Source organism: Rhagoletis zephyria, unplaced genomic scaffold, assembly GCF_001687245.7.
Source record: "Rhagoletis zephyria isolate East Lansing unplaced genomic scaffold, Rhagoletis_zephyria_1.1 Rzeph_scaffold_00253, whole genome shotgun sequence".
NCBI classification, from domain to species: Eukaryota; Metazoa; Arthropoda; class Insecta; order Diptera; family Tephritidae; genus Rhagoletis; species Rhagoletis zephyria.
This window is the reverse complement of record NW_016157337.1, coordinates 100813-112858: the sequence shown is the minus strand read 5'-3', so window position 1 is coordinate 112858 and position 12046 is coordinate 100813. Positions and strand designations below refer to the sequence as shown.

Here is a 12046-nt window from a genome sequence, read left to right as displayed (position 1 = left end):
TGTTTGGCCGAGCTTCTCCTCCGATTTGTGGCGTTCGCCTTGATGTTGTTACACAAAGAGGAGGGACCTACAGTTTTGNTGATGTTGTTACACAAAGAGGAGGGACCTACAGTTTTGCGCCGACTCCCAACGGCGATTGTATTTTTATGAGAAGCTGTTTTTCAAGGCAGAAATACACTCGGAGGTTTGCCATTGCCTGCCGAGGGACGACCGCTGTTAAGAAAAAACCTTTTATCTATATTTTTGCGATGTTGCTTTGACCAGGGTTTGAACCCAGGTGCTGCGGAGTGGAAGCGCGCACTGCTTACCACTACACCACAGCGGCCGATATGATTAATTCCGAAAATTATTTAAAAATTCAATGCAATGTAGAATAAAAATATGGGTAACAAATGCAATAGGAAATTTCTTTCGAATTTAAAAAATTTAAATTTTTTTGATTTCCCAGGACGAATAGGTAATTTTTAAGCTGACAAAGTTAGAAGAACGAAATTCGAACAATTATTGCGAAATTTCAAGGATAAAATTTTAAAATGACATTTTCAATATTTACCAGCCCTTCTGCACTAGAAACATGAATATGTTTAAATTCTACGGGATTTCCTCATTAATTTTATACCCATACTTCTTCTCTAAGCACACTTGTCTGAATTTTTTAAATCATTTTTGAATTTCTGACGTCAGAGTGAAAAACTAAAAACGCAATTTCACTATATTTGGCCCATGGTTTCGCGAATATATATATTTGTGTTTAAAATTTATTATCGCGCGGTGTTATATATACATGAGCTAGACATTTATAAAAAAAGATTAATTATTAAATAAAAAAGAAATATAGCCAATACTGGTCAAGGAAAGGAGATTCTATTATTGCTATCAGTGCAAATTACAAATCCCGAAAATCCCGGGATTACTTACCAAGAATCCCGGTATTTTCGAGACCTTAAAAAGTTCGGTATACCGGGATTCCGAGATCCCTGGATTCCGGGATTAACATTCCTATTGTCAACGCTTGTTGTATGTTATATGTTTTTATGTATATCAAAGCTACGATGTAGAAGATATAGTTGGCGCCATCAGCGGAGCGCTAGCCCTTCGTTGATTTGACAGCATTCACCTAATTTCTGAAGTCATAAAATACATATTCGCAACATGGACAAGAATTAAACTTTCAAATTGTACTTATTTGCCGAAAAAAATTTTACCTTAAAGTACACAAATGTACCTAAAAATTAAACATGACAACCTCTCTCTTCGGTACTATGTGTAATTTTGGACTCACATCAAACAACCTTTAATATTTAAAATTCCCTTGAATGGAGTTTCTCCGAGCAGTTCCATTTAAACTACTATATATATCCAGGTATTCACCAACTTGGGCAAGAGGCCTGGCACTCTGACAAAACAGCAGATAACTCAAGCAACGACTGTTGCCAGAGTGCCAGACCGCCTGCTATGTTTTAACCAATAATTATGCCCCTTTGCATAGGACGGAGGCTATTGGAAAAGCCATTGAAATGCCAATGAAAATAAGAGGATGATTCCCGGTACATTATTTGGCTACTTTCAAAATGAGTGGAATATTTGACCTATCTCGGCGGCCAGTTCCAAAACGTCCTATATCAGAAAACTTTCAAGAACGTCCTACTTCAGAATTTGATTGAAGAACACCCTATTTCAGAATTTTATTGAAAAACACCCTATCCCAGAATTTGGTTTAAGAAGGCCCTGTTTTAGATCTCGGTTCTCAAAGGAAAATGTGCTGAGATAGGGCGTTTTTGAATCGACAGCTGATTTGGGCGCTTTTGAACCGAACTCTGAGATAGGGTGTTCTTGAAAAGTTTTCTGAAATAGGGCGTTTTCGAACTGGCTGCCGAGATACGTCGATCTCCCACTCAGATGTCGATTTCCAGTTAATATTCCTCTATTTGCATGAAAACAAGTAAAAAACTGTAAATTTAGTACTCCACTCTACTTACTAAACTAAATTTATATTTGACTAATAGTTAAGATTGACTTTTCAAATAGAACCATTAAGTTTACACATATGTATAATAAGGATTAATCAATCACCTACATTAAAAATTATAAATAAAGTTTTCGAGGATTTTTTATATTTCACCCACCCCCCGCCCGCCCCCTAAATTCGATCTTGGCGACGCAAGACAAGACAACATCAAGGTGCACGCCACAAATCGGAGGAGAACTCTAGCATATGTGTAAGCGCCAATCTATTGTTATTATTATTATTATTTTACGTAAGTATAAAGTCTCCATTACATCCAGATTTTGAAAAAAAAACGAGGTCAAAATGTCAAAAATCGCTTTTCTGCAAATTTTTGAAATCTCTAACAAAGGAATAAAAGGTGTTAAAACCTTCCATTTAGGCTTAAATTAAAGCTAGAACTCTCGACTACTGTCTCTGAAAATACCATTCCTGCATCTTCACCTGATGGTCGCTTATAGTGATTTATTGCACTATAAAAAATACTGGTAAATTATGCTATTGGAAAATAAAATGTTTCCAAAATCATTTTTGTTGTTCAATAAAAAACTATAAGTGACCTTAGGGTCATGGTTAATTTGCTCTGATGCCAATAACAGAAACTCCTTTTCTTGACCAGTATTGAATATATATTTATTTTTTTATAATTAATATTTTTTTTATAAATGTCTAGCTCATTATACCAATAATACCGCGCGCTAGTAAATTTTAAATACAAATATCAATATATGAAACCATGGGCCAAATATATTAAAACTGCGTTTTTAGGTTTTCATTCCGGCGTCAGTAATTCAAAAATGATTTAAAAAATTCAGAGAAATGTGCTTAGAGAAGAAGTAAGGGTATCAAATTAAAGAGGAAATCCTGTAGAATATAAACAAATTCAAGTTTTCGGTGCATAGGGACGGGTAAGTATTGAAAATATCCTTTTAATATTTTATCCTTGAAATTTCGCAATATTGGTTTTCGAAAAAATTATATGTTAAGGACTTATATAAACTCGATAACATCCTTCACTTTCGTCCTTCTACCTTTATCGGCTTAAAAAACTACCTATTCGTCCTTGTGAATCCAATAAATTCATTTTTTTTTTATTCCAAAGATTTTTGCTCTTGCATTTGGTACCCATATTTTTATTCTGCATTGCATTGAATTTTTGAAATAATTTTTGGAATTATTCATATCTTTGAAATTACAAAGTCCTTTAAAATAAATCCTAATGTCAGAGAGAAAAAACAAAAACGCCACTTTAAACAAAAAAAGTACGTTGCAAACCCATTTTTTTATTATTGTTTATTCTATGGTAGGAGAGCTTCTCAAAAAACATAGAAGGAATTTTTTCGATTTAAGCCATGAATATCAAAATCCCGGGACTAATCTCGGGATCCCGGAATTGTGATAACGACATCCCGAAAATCCCGGGAACGGAAAAAGCTGGAGAATTAACATCCCTAATACATATGTACATACCCAAATGACGTTTTGGAATACAGCCTTACTGCCGAACTGTATACTGTTAAGTAAATTGTTCTAATATGAGATTGATTAACTACATATTAGAAAAGGAGTAATAAAATAAAAATAAAATAATATTTAAATTCTCTATGTATGTCGTTTCAATCAAAAAGGTATAAGTTATTAACCGACTTCTTTTTTTTATGTATGTTACCGCATAACTTTGAACCACGTCGATCGATTTCGATAATTCTATTTGCATCGGAAAGGTAGTGTCTCAGAGGTAGGGTTCGAACGATACTATCGATATTGAGTAAGCATCGATACTGAGGGTATAAAAATGAGTACTTTAATAACACTGTGAGACAAAGGGTAGGGGTCAGTGATCGGGAAGGGTTCAAACTACCGGGGAAAGTTATATCGGTAAAAAAGAAGTTATACGTGTCCCGGCGTTTCGCTGGGTCACGTCTAGGAATCGAGATATATCGATTTGAAGTTAGTAACTATCATATAGGGGAAATTGTCACCTTTGGTGGTCTTTTTTTTGACATAACTCGAGAACCACTAGTCCGATTTTGCTCAAACAAATTTAAAAAAATTAAAAATTACAATTTAATCTGTTCATATAACGTTTTTCAATATAATCAACAGTTTTGCCGGTAAAAATAAATGTATGAAGAAAAAAAATATTTTTTGCCTAAAATATTAAATTTTTTTATTTTTTAAATTTATAAAAAATCCAAAACGGAAAAAAGGTAAGTCGTATTACTTTCACGCAAAGTCACATAACCTTTAAGCAAAATGAGACATAGATCATGAAAATCGATGGACGCGTTTCGCTTTTATTCACAATTAAGTGAAGGTATCTCAAAAAAAGGTGACAATTTCCCCTATATGATAGTTACTAACTTCAAATCGATATATCTCTATTCCTAGACGGGACCCAGCGAAATGCTGGCCACGTATAACTTGTTTTTGACCGATATAACATTTCCCGTTGGTTTCATCCCATCCCGATTCTGACTGTCGCATAGTGTAATCGATACCTTATTTGGTGATTTTACTCAATACTTTGCAAAGTACTCGTAGTATCGAAAACTTTTTAAAAAACACACTTTTTAAATTTTTCTTCCATTGGCAACCTAATTTTCTTTGCTTATGTGGAGCACTATCATACAATTTTGTCCATCACTTAAAATAAACTGAAATTTCAAGTAGTCTGTTGCATAACATAAACCAAATAAGTTAAAGTTTAAAGGCCTTATTCATAAAAAATAAAGTAGGTTTAAAAACCTTAATAAAATGACGTTTTCTTATATATTTCGTTTATTTTTTACGAATAAGGCCATAAAAGTTTACGCAAAGTTCACGAAAATGCAGAATTTTTATAAAACTTTTGGGTATGCACTTTTGTAATCTATTAAACCCTACGTGTAGCCTAGTACCGTTGCCTTTTAATTCAAACTTGCACATTATTATACTAAAATTGAATAGGCTTCAAAAATGCATACCCAAGAAGTTTACAAAAATTCGTAATAAAATTTGAAATTCGTGAAAGTATGTACGTATGTACATTTAACGCTAAAATTAGTTCTAACGTGAAAGGAAGTTCTGCAATGAAATGAAAATCAAATATTTTAAATTTGTATTGTTTTAATTTTAGGAAATAACTAGATATACGATTGAAGAATAAAATAATTTTAGTATCCCAAACAACGTATTTCAATGTGTCCGATACTGAGTAGTATCGATACTTTTTACCTGATACTTTTAGAGTACCGATACCGTGAGCTAGATGATCGATACCAAAGCCTGAAATTTCGAACCCTACTCAGAGGTGGCCCCATACTAATATGGTTTATTTAGATCCGATATGAGATATAAATATATATATATTTTTTTTATATATGAGAGTTGAAGTCGTTTTTTTTTGCTAAAAATTACTTGTTTTACTATTTAAATTTCTCAACTTGAGAAACAGTCCCATTTTCATACAAAGAAAAATTCCCATTTTGTTTACAACGTTTTGATCCTCCACTGGTACTGTTAAGAAACAACGTGAAATATTTGAGAAATACCTTAGTTCTCAACATAACCTCAATTTGGGGTCAAGCGTAAATGTTTGTTGGGTACATACATATATACATATGTACACACTTTTTATATAAAAAAAAAACTGCACAAAACCATCCGCATATATTATTAAGTATATAAAGATTATTCTACACACCATTGAAATGCAATACCTGCATAGTTTATGCTCTTTTTGAAACAGAAAATATTTTTCTACATCCTGATATGCTTTAATATTAAGTGTTTTTAGTGATGCGGGGTAATGGACATTAAATAACTATTTATTGGTATACATATGTGATTATTTCTCTTAATATATTTGTAAACTATTTTGTTCTGTTTTCAAGATGACTCCATTGATGTTACCAATGATGAGGAGCCCCTTCGAAGCGAGAAAGGCGAATGCCATTTTACAATACCAACGTTTGTACCGCAAAACTTGTACGTTCAGCCACATGAAACTGTTTATGAAACAAGTGCGCGTTTGCTTTTTATGGCGGTAAAATGGGCAAAGAATTTGCCAAGTTTTGCAAGTTTGTCATTCCGCGACCAGGTAAAGTAGCAAGCCCAAGCACAAACATAATGTTTTCCCAAAATTATTTATTAAAACTTAGATGAGGCGAAAAACGAGTCAAATGGAGACTACTTTAAGTTTATGCTGGGGATGATGATTGCGAACGTAGACAAAAAATGTTACTTAATATTTATGATAAACTAGCCAAGCTCGTTTGCTCCGCGGCACCTGATAAGAACTTTCAATTTCGCCAATGCAAAATTAGAGTTGAAAAGCAAAAACGGTATATAAAGTAAAAATTCTTAGCTTAGGTTGAAACGACTTAGGGCCGTTTTCTCAAGTAACCTGTAACTTTAAAGTTCACTTTTTGTTGGTGGTACGTGCTCTAGAACGCATTGCCTTATAACGTCTTCTAATTTTTTGCTTCTCTTAAGCATTGTCGGTAATGTACAGTAGAGTGTTCTACAATTATTTATTAATATCGCTACTTTGATCCATTATGGGGAATGAAAAGGAGAAAGCTTCACCGTAGTCAGCTGAAAAATTCTTTTTTACCGTTACTTTCTGTGCAAAATTCCATCGGGTACAAATCATGTTTTGCTTTGTTTAATTTATAGGGAAGTTGAAGTCAGTCAATGAAGTGATGTACATACATACATACATGAGTGAGGAAGTACAATTTTAAGTTTAATTAAATATGTACTTATGTACCGATTTACATACATACATACATATCGTTGATGAAACTAACTAACTGAAATTTTTTTCGAAATTTGGTTTTTTGCATTCCCAAGAAGCTTATACTAAAACCTCGCCTTCCCTAAAAATTTAGAACCGTTACTAAAAAAATTGGGAATTTATGCCAATTTTTAAAAAGCCTTAACTGAAGTAATTTTGCTACAAAACATTTAACAAGGCAAATGAAACTTCAAAGAAAGTTTTTTAACTTAAGGGGGCTTTGCATTTGGGCGATTCCACCGTCACGGGTTGGACATTTGTACAGAAAAAAATTTATTTCTTGTTTAAATTTAAGTATAAAGTACTCAACAATTCTACATTTTGATAAAGCTACACCTAATTGACTATTATATGAGTTATACAAAATACGACAAAAATTCCAGCTTACTTTTATATGGCAAAAATCTGATTTATTTCTTCTATCACGGGTGGGACAAAACAAACCTTCTGCTTTTTGGAGCAGATATATTTTATTGAAACTCTGCGAATTTATTTCACTTTTCTGTGTGAACTTGATATCTTATAATAAAACAAAGAACCAGAAACACAAACAAAGCAAAAACTAAAAAAAAAATATGGCTTTATTATACAAAAAATCCGAAATTCCTCTGTCACGGGTGGGACAACGTTTGTAACGGGTAGGACACGTACGAATTTTTATATGAAAAGGAGCTTTTAGTATGGTCCATATATAAAGAGTAGTTATTAAAAAATATAAGAAGCCAAGTATGTGTTAAATTCACTCACGTTTTAACTTAGGATGGTGCCTTTTATATAGAAGAAAATGCTTAGCACCGCCAGCCAAAAAAAAATTATTAAAAACGAACGCGATTTCTTAGCGTCTTGATATTTTCATTTTTACTTACTTAAATCTAATGGACTACAAAACTACATACCTAAAAATTCTGAACAAAAAGTTTAAAAAATTTTGGGTGTAATTGTTAAAGTTTGTTGAATTTTTATGATTTTTGTAAGTTTGAAATGTAGATTTATGTGGTTCTGGTTAGGTAATGTGAGCCTTTAATAAAAAAAAAACTATAAACTTTAGGTTAACAAAATAAAAACCAAAACTGGTCAATATGTAACTTAACTTAATCAGCTGACCACAAGGGTATATCAGAGATGCTCAACAAACTATATGAATCGATTTAGTTTTGTTGATGCACAAAAATAACTTATCAAAATAATTTCGTTTCGTTTCAGAGCTGAATTAACGAAACAAAACTCAATCGTTAACGTTGAAACGAAATAAGTCATCAATCGTTAACATCGAAACAAAATAAATCGACGAAAAGTTGTTGTAGTATGCCATTGCCAGCTCACTAATTAACACCTAGCACCTAAATGCATGCTACAGTTTCAACATTAACGATAGAATTTATTTTTGTTAAAAACCAAAATAGAACTATTTTATAATTACCTAAACGATAAAAAACTGAATCGTTTCAACAGAACGATTACTTTTTTTAGTAAACACTAAAATTAACGTTACAATCAGGGACGTGAACCGGATGAAAAATTTGGTCGGTTCGGTTGAGCGGTTCGAACCGTTTTTGCACTTTTGGATTGGCTCGGCAAAGCGGTTTTTTTGGTCTTTGAACCGGGGGTTCGGTTCGGTTCAACGGTTCGAAAAACAAAAAAATTACGCACAAGGTTAAGGGTCAAGTGTCTGTCAAATGAGATGGGTTGCCTTTACATTTGATATTGGGCGCGTTCATAAGACGTAGCTGTTTAGCTGATCTGCTACGAAACTGCTGGCAACTGTTGAATCCAACAATTACGTCTTAGAAACGGCTTGATGAATATGCTGCCAAATGAACAGCTGATAAATGTAAACAAATGAAATTGCAACAAATAGAGATAGTTGCGCCGATAGTATTTAGAATTCAACGCTGAGCTGCCACCGTGTTGAAAAAATCGTTCAATGTTACAATGAATTAAACAGTGTAAAATTGTACAGCAAACATCTTAAAAACATATATTTAGAAACGTAGTATTATTATAAAATATTCTAGTTATTTTATTGCATTAGTAATATAAAATATAATAAATTTGTTTGCAACTGCCACGTAACGAAGCGGCGTTAAATTTAATATAAGCGGCGTAAGTATTTTCGATCAGCTGTTTAGGCTAAGCCCAACACGTTGAGTTCAGGTAGCGTAAACATTTTCCGCTGTAAAAAATGGCGGAAAGTTGCCAACTGTTGAGCTGAGCGGAACTACTCAACTGTGCATTTCTAGGACAAATAGCCAAGGGTTGGGCAACAGCTACGTCTTATAAACGCGCCCACTGTCACATGGTAAACAAACATCGTGGGTATTACCATGTTTACCAAAAAGTAGGGCTGCCAGATATCTCTGTTGCCAAACCGGGACACTTTAGGGAGGGTCTCTTAAACTTTGTGCTAAACTCGGGAAAATTCAATAAATATGCGTACAAATTTGCAACATTCTAATCAGACTTTTTAAACAAATTTTTAAAGTGAAGTTTTCCAGCCCATTAAATTTTAGTTGATTTTTGGTATTGGTTTTACTGAGAGATTCTTCCATACAAACTATGTTCGATAATTGTTTTTATATGGAAGACACAGTCAGCAAAAAATAAATAAATGCTAAAAATCAACGATATTTCCTGGCAACTTCACACTTGCACTTTATTAATTGGCTCCAAATCTAAATTTTCAAAATTTTTCTAAAAGATCTGATTAGAAATTGTGATCTGTACGTACTTATAAGTCTAAGTTTCATGAAAGAAAAAAATTTAAGTACAAGATAACATTAAAATATCAGTAATACTTTTCGTTGCTGTGAACTTGTTTCAAAACTTCTGTATTTTCCTTAATATAATTGTAAAACTCTGTGCTCGTCATTTTGAACGTATTTAGGTACATATACTAATNGTATATCTTCCATACCTCTGATTGTTTAGATGCGATTTTTTATATAAGTATGTAACTCCTCTATCGATGTATGCAGATGTATTCAAAAGCAGTAATCTGTCAAAGTAAAATTTGCAGATGTTCATGAAAGGTATGAAGCCTTCGGCATAGCCGAAGACAGCGCTGCTCTTACTTGTTTCTCTTATTGTAGTGATTTTTGAACTTTTATTCAAATTTGTGCAATCAAATCAAAAACCGGGACACTAAAACGAAGCCCGGGACATTTTAAGGTTGGACCGGGACACCGGGACAAATAGTCTGAAACCGGGACATGTCCGGGAAAACCGGGACGTCTGGCAGCCCTACCAAAAAGAAAAAAAGTGGGTATATTTATCTATTGAAATTGGTTGAAACGAACCTTTCAATCTTTATAAAAAGTGGTTCGGTTTTCGGTTCGGATCAAACATTTGTGGAAAATTTCGGTTCGGTTAATGGTTCAGTTAATTAATAGGAAAGAGCGGTTTTCCGGTTCAAAACCGGTTCACGCCCCTGGTTGCAATGCATCCTTGGGGTATATAGATAATGGACGAGTCCGCGCATCCCCCCTCCTCCCCTGCGTCCACCTCAACAAACAAATAAAGCTTATCAACCCAGTAAACCTACCTCTGACAACTGTCCCACACATAGCTGTCACGAGTAGGGATGTAAACGATGCATCGATGTTTTCAAAACACCCTATACTATTCAAACATTTTTTTTTAATATAAATTTTCAATTGTGAGCTGTGTGACTGATTTTAAATACATAATAAAATGAAAAGGAATTGCGAGCGGTGCGTTGTGGTTATCAAGAGCCTGGACAACAAACTTGTGCGTTATTTTAAACCTTCGAATTGTCAAGTGAAGCGACAACGGTGGGCAAAATGCTGCGATGTTTCATTAGGAGACTTTTCACGTGTGGTCGTGACTTTATTTGTTGCCTATCGCAGCCGAGTATTTCTAAGTGGACGCGTTTGGTCCCAGGTGCAGGATTTATCATACCGAATATGAAAAGAAAATCTCTCTTTAATATACATACATGGATAGGCCAAATTTCAAATAGTGGTCTGATAAAACCTAAACCAGTATTCCTTGTTGACATAAAGAAACTGAAAGTAATTTTTAATAAATTTAATGAAATTTCGAATAGCAAAAATTCAATAGCTAAATTATTGAAGTTAAGTTCTGATGCAAATTTAGAAGAATCAAACTTTTTTAATGTCTAATATACTTTAGAATTAAGTATTTTAATAAAAAAATAAATGCTCAAAAACATTGGGATAGTAAAAGCAAGAAAATTGTCAAAACGGTTTTATAAATGAGTGTGTTTCATTTAGTGTGTAATTTTGTGTAAGTATGCATTTCCACATTTACATTAAACCGAAAATTCAATAAATAAAATAAAGCTGATTCTAATGAGATTTTAAATATTTTCATATTTACAAAAACTTTCATTTCAAAGATGTTGAGTTCTATCAAATATGGTAAATGCATAACAAAGGGTTAATTTCTTTGTTTACATTTTTTGACATTACAGTCAGGTATGAGAGAGCTCGACTGAATTGTCACTTCTACCTTGTTGAATATGCCTTGATGTCAATAATGAGCACTCCTTTAATTACACTGTGAGACAAATGGTAGGGGTCAGTGATCGGGAAGGGTTCAAACTACCGGGGAAAGTTATATCGGTAAAAAAGAAGTTATACGTGTCCCGGCGTTTCGCTGGGTCACGTCTAGGAATCGAGATATATATATAACTATCATATAGGGGAAATTGTCACCTTTGGTGGTCTTTTTTTGACATAACTCGAGAACCACTAGTCCGATTTTGCTCAAACAAATTTAAAAAAATTAAAAATTACAATTCCTTTAATCTGTTCATATAACGTTTTTCTATATAATCAACAGTTTTGCCGGTAAAAATAAATGTATGAAGAAAAAAAATATTTTTTGCCTAAAATATTAAATTTTTTTAAAACTGTTGATTATATAGAAAAACGTTATATGAACAGATTAAAGGAATTGTAACTTTTAATTTTTTTAAATTTGTTTGAGCAAAATCGGACTAGTGGTTCTCGAGTTATGTCAAAAAAAGACCACCAAAGGTGACAATTTCCCCTATATGATAGTTATATATATATCTCGATTCCTAGACGTGACCCAGCGAAACGCCGGGACACGTATAACTTGTTTTTGACCGATATAACATTTCCCGTTGGTTTCATCCCATCCCGATTTTGACTGTCGCATAGTGTTATTGAATCATGGTGACGATATATGTATTCGTTTCAATTATTTCAAATGTGGCTCTTTGGGGAATTTATTTTAAGGAAAAATTTTAAAGA

General features: G+C 33.3%; 1 protein-coding gene across 1 annotated transcript in view; it reads left to right on the top strand.

Annotated features, from left to right (window-relative positions):
* The window catches only part of Hr51 (photoreceptor-specific nuclear hormone receptor 51), a 301348-nt gene that overhangs the window by 223747 nt on the left and 65555 nt on the right, over nucleotides 1–12046 (top strand). Inside the window, exon 7 of the mRNA XM_017609752.1 lies at nucleotides 5881–6086. Coding sequence (XP_017465241.1) covers nucleotides 5881–6086 — 206 coding nt within the window. The remainder of the gene's footprint in view (nucleotides 1–5880; nucleotides 6087–12046) is intronic.